Raw genomic sequence first — 17,816 nt, 5'->3', positions numbered from 1 at the left:
TTATCCAAGCTCGATTTCCGAATATTCGTGTTCCGTTACGTGCACTTATCATACGCTAATTTTCCAAAACACCGATGCATAACTTCGCTTTTCACAGTTGTGAGAATTGATATGTGTTTAACGTGTGTCTGGGAAACGGAAACTGCTCATAATGAGCGTCGCATTCTAAACGAACGAGATGGTTCACAGAATTATCTATTTGAATGTGAAGAGTATTTTTGAAAAGAAACAATTAATACCTTCATTATGTCGTACAATGAAACAATGGCGATAATGAGATACAATAATAGATTTTACATTACAATTATTATTGATGTATTTTATAAATGTGGGAAATATAGAAGCTGAGTTTGTAACTACAGGTATTGAGGTTTCTAAAAAATTTTAAATTATGCTGTTAACCAAGTGACAAACTCATCAAATATCAACTCAATTGATTAGGTGTTCATGCTATTAACACCCAATTGATGTATCAAATATGGCCAACACCCATTCATGTATCAAATATGGGCACCACCCAACTGATGTATGTACACTAATTTTAGATACATGAAACTTAAGAAAATATTTGTTGTATGTCTTCTTTATCGAGAATGCTCATATCTGCACGTTCAGTCTTTTTCCATTCAACAACCACATATGTGAACCACATATGTGGACATGTGCAAAGTCAATGTAAGTCGAATTTAGTTACATAAAAAAGGAGGTGATCCTGATTCTTGTACGGTGCACATGTGTGAACAATTTGACAGCCACATATGTGGACATGTGCAAAATCAATGTAAGTCGAATTTACTTACATAAAAAAGGAGGTGATCTTGATTCTTGTACGATGCATATGTGTGAACAATTCGACAGCCACATATGTGGACATGTGCAAAATCAATGTATGTCGAATTTAGTTATATAAAAAAAGAGGTGATCTTGATTCTTGTACGATGCACATGTGTGAACAATTCGACAGCCACATATGTGGACATGTGCAAAATCAATGTAAGTCGAATTTAGTTACATAAAAAAGGAGGTGATCTTGATTCTTGTACGATGCATGCCTAATAAGTTGGCAGTTAGAAGCAATGCGGATCCATAGGTTCACCTGCCAACTGTAGACGTATGTCCACTATCAATTTCGGAATTTTTGTTATTCATTCAATAAAAATTTCTGTTTGAAATTTTGTGAAAATTTGAAGAAACTTGAGATTAATCAGAGGTTAATATACTAGATGTTAAATGCGATACTGCAAGAGATACCACGAAGGTTCACTCATCTAACATATTGAACACAATAATATCGCACAGCAGAATATTGTCAAATAGAAAAAACACGAGTCAAGCAAGGAATCAAAACTGCCTAATGAAAAAAAAAAGTGATAAGATCAAATAATGTACCGATTGACACATGGGGGCGTAGAACCGGCGCTCTTCAGGCTGCACGTGCTCCCATGGCTGTTCTGTTTGGTGTAAATCGGCCGATTGTTGGGCGCCACACTGACACGCTCTGCGATACGAAACCGCGGTACAGTCGGTTTATGATAAATCATGATGTTTGATAGACGTAGAACACAAGCAAGAAGTTCACACTTTCATCTCGAGACGTCTGGTCGACCGTGACACCAGAGGAACGCGACCGCGTTTCCGATTAAAAGGACGATCGAACGTGGAGGATCGTAGCGATTTGACCGTGGTGGAATTCAAAGTGGTCACCGGGGTCTTATTTAGGGAGCGTGATCGAGCAACGAACGGAATGCTAGGATCGCGAGGCTACGGAACGGTGCACGTTACAACAGGGGAACACGATGCTGCTGCGGAGGAAGCCCGACGTGGAGTATCGAGGGAGCTCGAGCGACGGCTACGATTTCGCCCGCCACCGACATTACACTCGACTGAGAACTCTACTATACGTCGACACTGACTACGCTCGTAATAACAAAGCGTATCGACGCGACCTATCACAGTCCGCTTTGATTCCCGCGGATATGCTCCCCTTCGCTACGCCTGCGATCAGCTGTCATGGATTATTTTACATATGCACATCACTATATCTAGATCCTACTTTAAAAATTAACGCTCTTCGTTTCATGACAATTTTACTATTATGTATGTTAGTTATTCCGTAACACAAGCGGGGTTCGCATTATTTAATATTGCGCGGGAGATTCAAAATTTCAATTTTTCACAGTTGAAAAATTAATTTCATACAGTCATGGGACTCTGACAATCAAGTATTACATAGTAAAAAAATCTGTTTATATGGTCTTTACGATTTCTCTTGATTATACAACACCAGGGCCATATAGCGAGACTCTTGCTTATGAAGTTACTATAACACCTTATACCTTACTAACCTCGCTAAAAATTATCTTCAAAGGTAAAAAATACTACTACAACTATCTCAAAGCCTACATATTACAATCACAACATTTATCAATAAAAAATATAACCTACAAATGTCACTAAACCATGAAACTTTTTCAATAAAAAATTATTCCTTTCCCAACCAAAGTTTATATCATTACCAAAAATGATAGAAAATGAAAAGTACAAGAAAATACAATAAAAAAAAAATTTGAATCACAAAAGAGAATTTGTGGAAATATTTTGCAAAATTCGAATGTTTTGAAAGCTCCGAAATACAGATCCTCGTGTTTGTTGGTTTATTAATCTTTTGTGCCTCGAACGTTTGTTTTCTGACTGTGCAAATTTTATGAATGGTTCGACGAGAGAGTTCGATTCACCGAACACCTGTTTGAGTCAGGGTTTTGATTACGATATGGATTTTGAAAGAGAACGTCGTGAAGAATGTATATCTGGAACACGATTATTTGTGAAACAGTATATTTACGATGCACTTTATGTTCCACTAAGATTGTGATATTTTTATTTTTATTTGCGGTTTATCTGTGAGCTTATACTCGCTAGACTGCGTGTAATATAAGTGCGATAAGATTAATTTATATCTAGAAAAGTTTCTGTAAAATTTCTAATAAAATAAAAATGAGAAATATGACATATGTGTATAATTGTCTCTTATTTATTAACAGACCAACAATAAAGCTTGATTAAAAAGTATCTGAAGTTTATGGAAACAAAATATTTCTCCGTAAAGTTCATCAACATTAAATCATAGCCAGACTCCTCATATAAACTATTGCAATATGACGAGACATTTTCAACCCACGAGTACCTGCAATCGATTCACCTTGAACCAAAGCAAACTAACCTACAATCCAGTTTTTTCGCGTGCAAACATTTACAGCACCTGCTATTCTCCGATGTTAACGAAGCGGTTTAATACGAGATGTTACGTACGTTTTGATATCCCGTTTTGATCGCTCGAGCCTCGAACAAAGCCACGTTTGTGACCAATCTCGGTCGGTCACGCGTACTAATTACACGCAAGTAAGTAGGTGGACAAGATCGCCGCTGCTGGTGCCATAACGTTGCCGAGGAGTCGAGAAAATGCAGCTGCCGAGCCAAGAAAATCCTCGAATGACTGGCAACTGTCGTCGATCCTCTCAGAGAAAGCAACGTCCGTGACGATCGCGTGTCGACCGCTCGACAACTCGAACGAATCGGGAATGTGCACCCGAGACACTCGAAAATTTCATCTTTCTACGCTAATTTCGTCCTCTAACAAGTTTAACTCGTGTCATTTCTTTGGCAGCTACATGCCTCGCGTTCGTAATGCGATTTTAATGGCAATTATTTCATTACTTTTATTTCTTGTGCAAATTTGAGGTGTTAACTATCATCGTTCATTTCGTTCTTATTTTTCATTTGAAGCAAATGCTATTGTCATACACTGTATTTGTCATGTGTGGAGGTTGAATATGTGCATTTGTCATGAGCATTTGCTACGTAACGAGTTTCATATGTATTGTATTTTCAATGAGATACTTTGAATTTCTGTTGAATTTGCTGTATGTTGTATGTCACATATGTGGTAATCACCATGCATTTTTTCCCAAAAGATCAGTAATCTTCAGATGTTGTACTTCTCAAGCGATGAATTTGCTATACGTTGTATTTTTTGGGGGTTGAATTTTCTATGTGTGGTATTCCTTACACGTAGTAGTACATATGAGTTGTATTTCCCATGTGTAGTAGTTAGCATGCGTTGTATTCACATGTGTAGTAATCACCACGCTTTATATTTCCCATGAGTAGTAATTTCCACGCATTGAATTTTCCATGCGTTGAATTTTTCACGCGTCGAATTTCCCATGCGTGGAATTTTCTATGCGTTGAATTTTCCACTCGTTTAATTTATCACGCGTCGAATTTCCCATGCGTGGAATTTTCTATGCGTTGAATTTTCCACGGGTTGAATTTCTCACGCGTCGAATTTCCCATGCGTTGAATTTTCCACGCGTTGAATTTATCACGCGTCGAATTTCCCATGCGTGGAATTTTCTATGTGTTGAATTTTCCACTCGTTGAATTTCTCACGCGTCGAATTTCCCATGCGTGGAATTTCTCACACGTCGAATTTCCCATGCGTGGAATTTCTCACGCGTTGTATTTTCCACGCGTCGAATTTCCCATGCGTTCAATTTTCCATGCGTTGAATTTTCCACGCGTTGAATTTCTCACGCGTCGAATTTTCCATGCGTTGAATTTTCCACGCGTTGAATTTCTCACGCGTCGAATTTCCCATGCGTGGAATTTTTCACACGTCGAATTTCCCATGCGTTGAATTTCTCACGCGTTGTATTTTCCACGCGTCGAATTTCCCATGCGTTGAAATTTCCATGCGTTGTATTTTCCACACGTTGAATTTTCCATGCGTTGTATTCTCCACGCGTCTAATTTCCCATGCGTTGAATTCCTCACGCGTAGAATTTCCCATGCGTTGAATTTTCTATGCGTTGTATTTCCCACGCATAGTAATCACCACGCGTTGTATTCCCTAGTAACCCCAACATCCCCAGTATTCTATCACCTTTGACATTCCCAATTAACCCGCTACATCAATCCATTTTAAAAGCTACCCTTACTTCACCCATTACTATAACTCTAATACAACTCCGATACAACGGAGTCTACTATACTCTTACAATCAGAGCTACAATTGCAAAGATAAATTTAGTGCACACAACCTCGAACATTGACTTTTTCTCTACTAGCAAAGTTACAGTAGCACGTAGCCATTTAAAGGGATTTGCCGGCGAGGAATTAAGCGCAGTGAATCATTGGGAACGACCTCGTTTGTTGAACCTGTTGAAGGATCAAGGATTCTCGTGCAGCCCTTATTTCAGTGGCCACGAAACGTAAATCTCACTGTTTAAATGCGCTCATATTTTGCGGTTAACGAAGTGGCCAGACACTCGAAACTCCTTTTGGCCACCACTAATTCCTTGACTTACACCATGAACACGTCAACGTGATTGCTAACCAGTCTCGTTAGTACGTCTACAAATGGACGCTATTGAAAGGATATAATCTCGTTAAGCATCGACGATTAGACTTTCGGACGTAATTAGAAAATCCTGCTATTCTTCGCTGTCTTTTTATATTTAGCCGATCAACGAATCGGTTATTCACTCGTCACTTTCTTCAGAAAGTTCATACAATTTTCTCTACGCAAGTCAATTTTCTTAGTTTGGATATTCACATTTTTATTAATGTCTGATTATTTGGATAACAAGATTACTTGGATAAATTCAGATATTGTAACAATTCATAATTTCTAACAATTTGTTTGAAGATTTTCCACCTTATCAACTTTGAAGACATAAAATTATTTGAACCGCAGTTCTTAGAACTATCGAGAATACGATCGATTCTTTTAATGGTCATCACTGTATCTCTCCACGAGACAAGGTAAGACCTCCCGAGAGTACAATCTCGCGATTATGTCTCTCGATCGAACGATAGAGATAACGATAAAACCTCTGAATCAGCCTCGCGTTCAATTTCGCAAGTTACTACAGCAATAAACGCGAAAGAAAGAGTTTCCACGTCGATCGAGATAATTAATTCCTCAAACGATCCACATCTGACCTCAAATCATTACAGTAATTTATAATTGTATACGTTCTTAACACTTGACACGTATTATTTTACCTAAAGCGAATAGCATAGATTGTATCAACTTTAGAACTTCACAAAGCGTTAGCTTTCAGCATTCAATAACATCTATTTCATGTTTTATGGCTCTGGTAATAACATTCTCAATTCAATTTATATGCACGCACAAATACCCAACTTGTACGACCGCAACCACTGCATTGTCACTTCTGGAATAAGTTAAACCTTGTCTACAGACGGCTGAGGATAATTAGCCTTTTGAACTCGAATACCATTCAGACAGCACCAGTGTCTGGTATTTTACTCCATCCGTGTCTGCATTTAATTAGGCTCGAACGAATTTCAAGCTAAATCGTTAACTCCCATTACGTGTTACACCGATAAATTTCAATTTCGATATGTGAGGTAATGGAGCTCACATGAGCAGCAAAAACTAAAATCTTTTTGAGACAATAAAAAAATATTTAAACATTGACTCTCCATATGTACATACAATTACAATATTTCGTATAACAATGTTACAGCGAATATGTTATTTCGATTGATTGATGAATGTCAATTTCGAAATATAAGAGCTAATACTCGAGCAACAATAACACTCTTCCTATCTTTTCAAAACGATACGACAGATATTTAAACATCGACAGAGTCTTCATACCTATACGCAATTTTGTCGATGAAAAATTATGAGTTTGATGCAAAATATCTCCAATACAACCACCGTAAAAAACGAGTTTACACGCGTTAAAGGTAGAATAACCGCTGCGACTCGTTTCGGTCTGCAGATATCAGAATTGTCAGGCGCGGAAAACTCATCTGTCAAGTCGTTAAATCCACACGTTCATTCGCGTTTTACGATGTGCATGAATGAGACAATGAGACCATAAATATGTATAACGAAATCGTGAAGCTAGAACGCGTCGATGGGACGCGACCAATGACGAGGCTGTATGGTCACGATTTCCCTGTAACAACGTGCACGTACTTACTATTCTCATACATCCGGCATCCGGCCGTGGAACAATGTCAGCGGTCGATGCCAATGAACCGTGCCTGAATTCCACTTTCATTTCTTTCATATCTGAACCACCTCTCGACGTCATTGAAAGCTATTTGGGTTACGAAACCTAATCGCTGGTTGCAAAATGTTCGATTAAAGATAAGGAAACTACACCTGACAGATGATAGAGCTGCTGCTACATGCGTCGGTAAACCAGATACCTTCTTACTTTAACGCTTTGATGATGTGCAGTTGCATCTGGGGAGATTTATGGCATTTGCAATTATATTAGATTTTCTGGAGAATGTCTTTAGACATAGGTTCTCTGAGTTCATGTTTTTTTTAGGTCTATAGTTGCTACGTCCACATTTGCTAAATCTATTCGTACAGTTCTATGTTTTTTGTAGACGTCAAATATTATGTAAGAGTTGAGATATATCTGTAGATAGGTACATGTGTGATGTATGTATGATGTATGTAGGATGTGTATAGGATGATATAGGTATGATGTATGTATGATGTATATGGAATGATATAGGTATGCTGTATGTATCATGTATGTATGATGTATGTAGGATGATATAGGTATGCTGTATGTATCATGTATGTATGATGTATGTAGGATGATATAGGTATACTGTATGTATCATGTATGTATGATATATGTAGGATGATACAGGTATGCAGCAATGTATCATGTATGTATGATGTATATAGAATGATATAGGTATGCAGCAATGTATCATATATGTATGATGTATATAGAATGATATAGGTATGCAGCAATGTATCATGTACGTATGATGCATATAGGATTATATAGATATGCTGTACGTATCATGTATGTATAATGTATATAGGATGATATAGGTATAGATGCTAGGTATAAAGCTAGTATAAATTCACTAAGTATAAGTAGATTAGACATTCCCTACACATAGGTAACCAAACAGTGCCACATTATACCCACATTAGATTTATACCCATCCCAAACCATCCTCAACATCAGCACAAAAATATTACGAGTACATAAAACAATTTTAATACCTATTCATAACGAAGCTCCTAATGAACGACGCCGATAAAAGTAATGATCCCGCCCCGATATGTGGGTCAACTTAACACGCGGATTCGCAGATTCGAAGTGAAACGGCGTTTCAATTATTATTACCGGATGTGACCGATATGCCTTCGTAGAAAAGATACATTGCACTTGACATCTCGAAACCGGCGGTAATTTTAGCTCGTTACGCGACATTTACGAGGATACAGCCGGGACCGTTTATTCGTTCGCGAAAAGGAATTCGCGCGACACTCACGAGGGATGACTTCCTGCCACTACTGATTTGTCTATGGCGAAGCTGCCCGTGTATGTGGACGTGGGAAAACAACGCTGTTACGCTCCGCAACTTCCAAAAGAATCGGGTAAAAAGAAACAAGCTGGAAGTGGCGAAATAATATTTTTCTACCGGGTGATTTTGTGAACTTTTTAAATTCGGAGAATTTTCAGAACGAAGATTTATATCTCTGCCGCTATTTTGACAAAAATATAAATGCTCAAATAATGTGCTATGATTTATATTGTATAGACCTTCATTAATTTGTCACAATCGATCATGCTAAAATTTTGTTTATAATTGTACTAATTGTATATAAATTTATAACCTGTTTTGTAATAAAACAAAGGTAAATAAAATTCAAGTGATAGAAATAAAATGTGAGGACGTTTGATTGGGACACTCCGCACAGAACGTCGAACCAAAGGCCGGAAGTCGGAGGTCATTGTCAAGCTACTAAAATAATGCTGCTGATTCTTTTTTCAACGCGGCCCGTGGTGAATCGCTATTTCGATCGGCGCCAAGTTGCCGTCTAGACCGAGCAAGTTATTCTCGGCTCGCGCTTTAGTACCATAATAAGCGCGAGAAAGGCATTCCCTTGCTGCCATCTGTTAGAGAATGTAACTAACCACTCGGTTTGATTGACTGTATTGCACTGCTATACGATACACGGAAAACAATAACGTTTGGATTATATCCGACGAGTAATTAACCAAAATACAAAGCCTTCATTAACTCCGAAAGGAAATACATCAAAATGTGTTAAATTCGCGATTAAACAGCTATAACATTATCTGTCTATTATCTTCGTCGACTTCAAAAGTTTGTAACCTTCATAAATTTACAAATTTTTATTAAAATCATCGGTGAACAATATGTCTCTCTACTTATTATAATAACTGATAATATTCTAAGTACAACATTAACATTGTTAAATCTTGAAGATTCTGCCAATACATTTACTCTTCAAAAAAATTTAAACATAATCCTTCATGAAGATTGTGTAATCACTCATAAAATCACAGTACAATTTCGATTATTACAAATGAATGTTTGTGACATTTTCCTATTACATTCACATCCAGAACCGTCAAGCAGTATTGATCCACAGCCATCTCTTCAACCTTTATAAAGGGATAACAAGTCACAACATGTTCACTTACCCGTCATTTTGAAGTCTGTTGTCGACCACCTGCGGAGACAACGGTGCCGACAGCTGTCTGACCAAATCGTCCCATTCCCTTTCTCTCTGCTGGAACTTCTCCTGCAGCCTCTGCTTTTGCTTTTGATACTCCTTGAACAGGTCTCCATTGTAACTCTGTTCTAGATGTTCACCGCCCAAGGAGGGTCGTCCAGGAATCACGGTGGGCTCCGTGATCTTAGCTGCGACCCCGGTTGGCTTTTCAGCTAAAGAATCTCTTCTGGAACTCCTGGCTGTTGACGGTGCTGGAGATTCTCTGCCGGCGACTCTTCGCTCTGGGGTCGAGGCTGCCGAAGGGTCAGCTTTGATTCCTTCAAAAGATAATTTAAACGTTAATTGTGTATACGTTTTCTACGATAATTGAAATGTTTATTTGTAATTATCTTCGATAATGTTAATTTAGATTAATTAGTACTGTGTTTAAGGTGCCACACGTGTTTAGATATGATGCCAAACGCACCTTCAGGACTCTTCGACTGCCCCCTCGTTCTGGGTGGAGCTTTCGGCTGACTGTTGGTCGTCGTCTCTTGTATGGAAGGCAGCTGTTGGAACTCGGCGTAGCTAGAGCTAAGGAAGACGTCACCCTCGTTCTCGAACAGCCTGTCCACGCTGGTGTTCATTAGCTTGTTGTTCTTAAAGCCGGTCAGATGAAAGCTCGCGAAAGACGATCTCGACATCGGGTTTATATCACCGGTGGACAGGGCCATTAGCGCCGCAGACGGTATCGGCGTATTTTTAGGCCCGGGACTCCTTGGTCCGAGTCCAGCTTCTAAAGCCGGTACTAAACTGCGAGACATCATGTCAGCGGCGGATCGTGGCCTGGTGAACGGCATCGCGCTATGCGGGAACGTCTTCGGCTTTATCGGGGTGATTAACATGTGTTCCGTCCACGAGGTCTCCAACGACGGTCTCTCCAAGCGTTCCACGTCCACGTTCAGAGTCCGCTGCGCGAAAGGAACAGCGAACGTTTCCGGTGGTATACTTTGCAGCCAAGAGAGCAAACTTAAGTCCGAATCGCTGAAGCCGACGGAACCGTCCAGCAGTCGAGAGAAATTCATCTCCACCTGTAAAAGTAAATGTACCATTATCAGGTCTTTGTAAAAGATAAAAACAAAGTAAATAGTTACCTGTTCACTCTCTTTGGAGCCTGTGGCCTTAGCCTGGCAATAATTGACGCAGGACTCGTACAGAATGCCCTTAATTATCAGTTGTATGAGTCGGTCGTTCTTCGCCGAGGTGACAGGATGAGCCGGGTCGGTGCTCTTTCGGTCCCCAGGCAGAAATTTTTCCACCAGAGGATGCACTTCCCGGAAACACTGGACTCTCGCGTTGCTAGGATTCCAGTCCTTATACTGCAGGTGATCAGTGAGCCGCGGGAGCGTCAACAGCAGACACAAACTGCTATACTCCTCTTTGGAGGGCGCGACCTTCTCGAGGTCGCTCAACACCTTCACCACTTCCTCCACGGCATTGTCCACGCTTCCGTTCGTACCCGCCGCGATCACGTTCGCTTCGGACTTGATGCACAACAGCTCCACATACTTGTGCCTCAGGATCGAATAGGTGAACTTCCTCATGTCGAAGTCCGGCAACGCCTCCAGAGGCTGAATGAACTCCAACACGTCGTCCCATTGTCCGTCGAGGATCAGCTGACGAAGGAAGAGGACGTCGTCGCTGTACTGACCGTTTATCACCCCTGTCTCACGCTCCAACGATAGCTGCGAGATGTGAAGGTCACGGCTGTGGAGGAACTCCAAGGTTAAGCGTACCACGTCCTCCTCGCGCAGCGTCAGGTGCGCCGCCGGCATCACGTACCGAATACGCAACCTAAACATAAAGACCATAATTACAGCCTCCATCTTGTTACATTCAGTATATTGGAAAGATCAGATAGAGAAATGGAGATTGATTTACTGTGCGTTCTTTAATGTAATTATAGAGGTTCGATTCGAACTTGGAACATCTTAGAGTTTGAACATTTCTCAGTTGCAGAATATTTGTAAAACTCTAAATTAAAATTTCTAAGCTCGGAAGTAAATTTAGAAGTAAACTTAGAAGCTCATTTTAAGTCTCTAGTCTTCAATTCCCAGAGTTACAATTTACAAATTCTAATCCACTCAAGTTTGAACCATTCGATCAAACTTCTATCACTGTAATAATGTTCCTGACTGTGTAATAGAACTCTACCTCTCCATAACGAGCCAATTTGTGCTCGTAAACGATCCTGATCAACCACAGATACTTCACAAAATTTTAACGAATGCTTTGTTCAGATAATCCTAATAAAATTCAACTTCCCTGTGAACCTTCCCTATTCAAGCTACATTGTAGCACGATTTCAATAATCGCACAGCTGTGTCGTTTTAGCGAAATTATGGGTAATTTTGTGGCACGATCAGTATAATCAAGCGAGTTATGGACCTCGTTTTCTTTGATTGCAATCCATAACCCTAATTCAACACAGTTGATCTGATTCACGGTAATCGTGAATCGATCGAGGTATTGCAAAACCAAATAATGGTATGCGCGTTAGGAATATGCGAAATCCTTGTTTTCACAAGTTCGTTGCACTTTGAGGCCACCGTCTCCGCTGACATGCCCTGATTGTCTCGTAAACTGGATGGATAGACGATTCGGACATTGATCTACCATTCTCCTACTAAACTCTCGCGAATATTTAAACCGAAGTTCGCGTTCACTTCCGTACGAGATAATTATTCGACGCCCTGAAATAAGAGAGAAATTCACGGTGTCCGGTTTTTTAACGAATTATATTAAAATCCTGTGCATAAACGCTTTAGCGCGGGACCTTTCGGGTAGAGCGCGTTTAATGCGATTTAAGCAGTTAACTAGACGTTAAATAACATTGGATACGAATTTCTCTCCTAGTACGGATGCACGCTAGAATCTTGCGGAGTTATTTTGCAATCAGATAAGTGGTATGAAGTTGAAAAATTTCTAGGTTTATACATTGAGAGTTTGTGAGGTGATTTTGGAAGATGTGAATTGTCAAACTTGGACACTTGTAAATCTGTAACTTCAAGAGTTTTCAATTAAGTCTGACAATTTCTGAATACTGTAAGTATTCAGAATACTTACTTACTGAATACTTACTCTTGAACTTACAGATTCATAAGTTGCAAAATTTAGGCAAATTCAAAAATCAAAGGAGGTTCAAGTGTAGGCTTTTTTAATTCACAAACTTTCTGCACAAAAAATTGTCGAGTCCTGAAATTTTTCAATTGACAAATTTTAAGACTCGACAATTTTTTGTGCAGAAAGTTTATGAATTAAAAAAGCCTACACTTGAACCTCCTTTGATTCTTGAACTTCCCTAAATTTTGAGCATGAAACTTTCATATTTAGATCGTTTCCTCAAATCAGCCACTTTGTATTCCCGCAAAAAGCTGCTGGTATTCACCGTGCCAAGACAGTAGGCGCCAAAAGAAAAAAGATTATGGATAGAAGGGAGAATCGTTATCGACTGCGCCCCCATATGGCGATGAAAGTTTGCCGGAAAGCGATTCTTGATTCGAGAGGGTGTGAATTATGAATCTGCACGTTCCGCGAGACAAGATAAAGTACAATGTAACGAAAAGCTATTTCTTCGGGATAAAAAGAAATTCCCAGCAGGGACCGTCGTGTGTCTTTCCACGGCGCAGATAATACAATATAACGATAAGAGAAGAAAAATACGAAGCCAGGTAGAAGTGTACTCACGTACAGTTGCGAAATTCAATTTCGAAAGACTGACCCAAAAAAAAAACACAATGGATCTGCGAATTTAGCTGTCGTCCGAAGTTACGACAGTTGACCCGACAAAAAACGGTGCGTGCTGCAGGAAATTTGTGGTCTCAGCAACTTTTCCTTGATTAATTCACGCGTTTTCTGAACGCGGGTCGCAGTTTTGATTGTACCTCCGGACGATTGACAACGAGATAACAATGGCGAAATGGATACTGGTGGTGAGTTTTGTACGATTTTGAGCTTTTTATTATTCTGAGAGGTGAAATAGAGAAATGTTTCATACGAAACAAGAGTGTTTGAAAAAAGTTGAAAAGAAACTTGAAAGTTTGAAAAAATGAAATCGTAGAAAAGCGTAGTTCCAACTTTTATTTTTGTCTACCTCGGTTTTAAGAAACCAAAGATCATTAATTATATCAGCGAGTTATGAAGGGAAAGTTCTAATAAACAAGCGTGAAGAATGAAATAAGTCTCGTTACAGTAATATTTTCTCCTTTTTGCATAATCTTTTAGACCGTAATTCGGTAATTCTAAAGAAAGCGTGGATAAATAATTTATATCCAATATTGTTTCAGTTATCGGTGGCTGTGTTAACGAGAAACGGGATGGCCGATATCTTGGTACAGCCTGGATATCAACCCCAGCAGCATCATTCAATAATAACCCAACCTCCTGAAACTATGCAATATGTGAACAAAGATCATCCACAACAACCGAAATCCGCGGATTACCATTTGGAGTTTCATCCAGTTTACACGGATTCCTATCACGTCCCTGCTGATGCTCTGCATCCCCTATTACAACACTATCAGCTGATACCACAGAATTATAATCAACTAAACCCTGGGCAAGTGAGTGATTTCGGAATTGTGGGGATGCCTGCTCCAGCTTCTGCCGATTATGTTCCTTTGGTGAGTGTCATTTTATTAAAAACAATTGAAGAAACTATCAAAAATATTACAAACAAAAATTTGACGAAGCTGAAACGAAAATAGCATGTATCCATTTAATGACAGAAAAATAACTAACTGAAAATGTTCTCTTGATGTGTGTCATTTTACTAAAAAAAAAAAATTGAAGAGATTCATAAATGTTACAAAGAAAAATTTGACAAATGTTAAAAGATAATAGCGTGTAGAGTTTAAGACAGGAAAATAATTAACTGAATATGTTCTTCTAATAAGTGTCATCTTACTAAAAAAAAAAATTGAAGAAACTTTCAAAAATATTACAAACAAAAATTTGACGAAGCTGAAACGAAAATAGCATGTATCCATTTAATGACAGAAAATTAACTAACTGAAAATGTCCTTTTGATGTGTGTCATTTTACTGAAAAAAAAATTGAAGAGATTCATAAATGTTACAAAGAAAAATTTGATAAATGTTAAAAGATAATAGCATGTAGAGTTAAAGACAGGAAAATAATTAACTGAATATGTTCTTCTAATAAGTGTCATCTTACTGAAAAAAAAAATTGAAGACTCTCAAAAATATTACAAACAAAAATTTGAGAAAAAATGGCTATATTGGTGAATAATATTTCGAAGCTAATTTACAAATTTTCTTAGCCAGTACATAGCCGGAACAGGCGGTCTGTCGAACCCAGTGCTGCTGGGCAGAGGCAGAAGCGGGATAAACTCGATGCTGTGGCCACGAAGTCGTCCCTAGACGAAAATATTTCCCCAGTCATTGATTTGCAGAGTCTAGATGGCGAATCCACCAAAGGTCTCGATGGTAAAACCAGCTTCACATTTTTAACATAATTAACCCCTTGTCCTACAATATCGTGACGCACTTGTGACGCACAGTTTGAACGTGATAGACTTTTTTCACTGTAATCGTTTACATTCAATTTTAATTATAACCTGGATAATCAAAGATCACTGAAGACAAAATGTATGTAAGACTTCTACATCCATTCATTGTTTTAACCTTGTAGCAATAATGAGATAGCTGTGAATGACGCAGCTGCTCAAGAAATTGTAGGTTAAGGAGCTAAAATTCACCTTCAATTTCTTTCGACAAACTGAATTATTAAAATTCATCGCATTGCAATAAGTATAAGCTTTGAATTAACTTCATTTATTACAGTGTAGGCATTTATTTGTCTCGTACAATAAATTTGATTTATATTAAACGATGTGTAGGTACTTATTGGTTCCGCACAATAAACGCCTACAACAGTTTATATAATTTACAGTACATGCAAACTATAAACACAGTATATGTAAACTATATACACATCAGCACATTTGTAGTCGTTTTCCAATTTGTCTTCCATACAATCCTTTAATAAAAAATAAATATAAGCGATTATACATCAACTGAACCTAATAACTCCACAGAGAAGAACGTGAAGGTACGCCAAAGCGACAATCAACCCATGACCGATTCCCTATTAGGTCTGAATCCTTCGAACATGTACCCAATGTACCAAGAATATCGCGTGATGGAGCCAGCCCTCGATTCCAACCAGGAAATTACGAGCAAACAGACGCCGTCCGAAACGAATGCAGAGGAAACCGTGTTGACACAGCCAGCGTCGCAGTATCCGGAAGTGTCTTCCACGCCGATTCAACCCCCTCAAATAAAACTGGAAAATCTACAACACGCTATGCTACTGCAACAACCCGCACCTCAACAACATCAGACGGAAGTTTTGCAAGGCATGGAGCAAAGGAACTTCCCCGATCCCAGACCGAGTTCCGCTGTTTCTCAATCGAAGGAAGGTGATGTGAACCATAACCAGCATCGCCAGGCGAGGACTGTAAGTACTTTAATTTTGAATGACTCGTTGCAAATTGATAGATAGGTCACAAGGGTATAGGTCTCAAGGGTATAGATCTCAAGGGTTTAGGTCTTAACACTAGATTTACAGAACCCGTCAAAATGACGGATAATAGGTCTATTTTAGATGACAGAATTTGTTAAGAAATTTTTGTAAAAATGTCAACTTTCAGCAAAAGAATCAATGTTTTAGGCAGTTCACATATCATCTGCAATTTATTTATTTTTCTACTTTAGATAAATTTAAAAGTGACCATCAAACATCCGTAAATCTAGTGTTAAGGATCTGTCGTATTTTTAAATTTCCAAGTTTTGGGGTTAGTTGCGTGATATTCATTATTGAGGTAGATAGAGGTGTTAAGGTAGATAAAGGTATTGAGGTAGTTGATATTGCTGCTGGTGTTTTATGACACACGATTTGATGGATACAGTTTGAAGATATATTGCTCCATGAAATAGTCATCGTTTGACTGTTGTGTACATAACAAAATTTGGACCAAAAAGATCATTGGTAGACCCAGTAGTGTAAAGAATTATAAATGAAAAAACTTTCAAAAACTTAGGAATTTAATTTGAAAGAAAAGGACCTGAACATGTAACAACCTAAAAATGAAAAAATTTAGAAATGAAAAATTCTGAAAATTAGAGAACCTAAAACCTTAAAAATTTGATACGAATGAACCCCGAAATTATGTTTCAGCACGGAACAAAGGTAATCGGTCTGAGCAAAACCAACAAACTGATGATCGGAAACTACGGAGGGCTACATCATACAAAACTGGTAAAGGGTCACCACAGTCATGCAGTGATCGGTACGTTCAAACAAGCATCGGACACAAGTGACCCTTCCGGTGATTTCAACGCTCAGGACGACGCAATATCGAATAATTTAGTAGGAAACAGTGGTCAACAAGTGGTGCAAGTTTATCAGCTTCCCAACGGCCAGGCAGTATCTTATTTACCCAGCACTCAGTACACGATGCTACCGCAAACTTACAGTAGTAATTACGTCGTCAATTACGGCTCTAGTTACCCGTGTTCCTCTTCATCCTATCGAATTTGCGTGCACACCAGCGGAGACGAACCGATTCGAATGTATCAATTACCGTAAATCTGGACTCGGCAAATCAGACTGTTATTTATTATGTTTTATATATAATATTTCTATACAATGTTTCACGCTTGCATGCGGTTATTATAGAAGTCAATTACTGTTAGCACCTGGTAATCGCTTGCTGATGCAGGCATCGTAATATCGTTTCAATAAACGTGTACGACAGTGAAGTATCATCGAGTTTGTTAGATGCCCCTTTCTTGTAACATTCCTCTAATGACGCTGTGCGAGGGACTAGCGTTTAATTGCTGTTTAATCGGTTCTGATGAGTGATGGCTACAACCGTTCGCTTCTAGGTTTTGTACCGGTGGATGACTGTGCTTGTTTATGGTCGAACCCTGTGGAGAGATCTTTGTCGTTTCACGAACTTTTTAGGTTGACGATGCTGGCAGAGAAATCACGAATTTGTGGATTAATATTGGTAACTTAGGTTCATGGTGATGGGAGATCAACACGGAGGTTTCAAGCTTAGAAATCTACAAATTTGAGAAGTTTGAGAAACTTGAAAATTTTGAGAAATGTAAAAAAACTTGAGAAACTTACAAACTTACTAAGTTTAAAAAATATAAGAAATATGAGGACTACAGAAATTTAACATCTC

At 38.8% G+C, this 17,816-nt stretch overlaps 2 protein-coding genes across 6 annotated transcripts in view; one reads left to right on the top strand and one right to left on the bottom strand.

Annotated features, from left to right (window-relative positions):
• Positions 1-17,816, bottom strand: part of LOC100881866 (WD repeat-containing protein 47) — a 99,617-nt gene that overhangs the window by 55,557 nt on the left and 26,244 nt on the right. For all 4 annotated transcript variants that reach the window (XM_076529736.1, XM_076529733.1, XM_076529734.1 and 1 more), the window contains exons 2-4: positions 10,696-11,395; positions 10,029-10,632; positions 9,531-9,879 (exon numbers count right to left, since the gene is read on the bottom strand). In XM_076529736.1, coding sequence (XP_076385851.1) covers positions 9,531-9,879; positions 10,029-10,632; positions 10,696-11,376 — 1,634 coding nt within the window. In that variant the 5' untranslated portion in view covers positions 11,377-11,395. The remainder of the gene's footprint in view (positions 1-9,530; positions 9,880-10,028; positions 10,633-10,695; positions 11,396-17,816) is intronic.
• Positions 13,386-17,385, top strand: LOC105662859 (uncharacterized). 2 transcript variants are annotated; one of them, XM_076529756.1, is made up of 5 exons: positions 13,386-13,533; positions 13,888-14,223; positions 14,883-15,039; positions 15,660-16,081; positions 16,802-17,385. In XM_076529756.1, exons 1-5 carry the CDS (start codon positions 13,513-13,515, stop codon positions 17,210-17,212), a joined length of 1,347 nt encoding a protein of 448 aa, XP_076385871.1. In that variant the 5' UTR covers positions 13,386-13,512; the 3' UTR covers positions 17,213-17,385. The 2 variants fall into 2 exon arrangements, with proteins under 2 accessions (XP_076385871.1, XP_012143844.1); XM_012288454.2 differs by having other exon boundaries at positions 14,883-15,048.

This window comes from Megachile rotundata, chromosome 3 (assembly GCF_050947335.1).
Source record: "Megachile rotundata isolate GNS110a chromosome 3, iyMegRotu1, whole genome shotgun sequence".
In the NCBI taxonomy this organism is placed as follows: domain Eukaryota; kingdom Metazoa; phylum Arthropoda; class Insecta; order Hymenoptera; family Megachilidae; genus Megachile; species Megachile rotundata.
This window is presented reverse-complemented; position numbering and strand designations above follow the sequence as displayed.

Bases quoted from the DNA above. Each gene is read 5' to 3' on its own strand.
- LOC105662859 (XM_012288454.2), top strand. From the start codon at position 13,513: ATGGCGAAATGGATACTGGTG. The intron at 13,534-13,887 runs GTGAGTTTTGTA...ATATTGTTTCAG, and splicing joins TGGCGAAATGGATACTGGTG to TTATCGGTGGCTGTGTTAAC. The intron at 16,082-16,801 runs GTAAGTACTTTA...ATTATGTTTCAG, and splicing joins AGCATCGCCAGGCGAGGACT to CACGGAACAAAGGTAATCGG.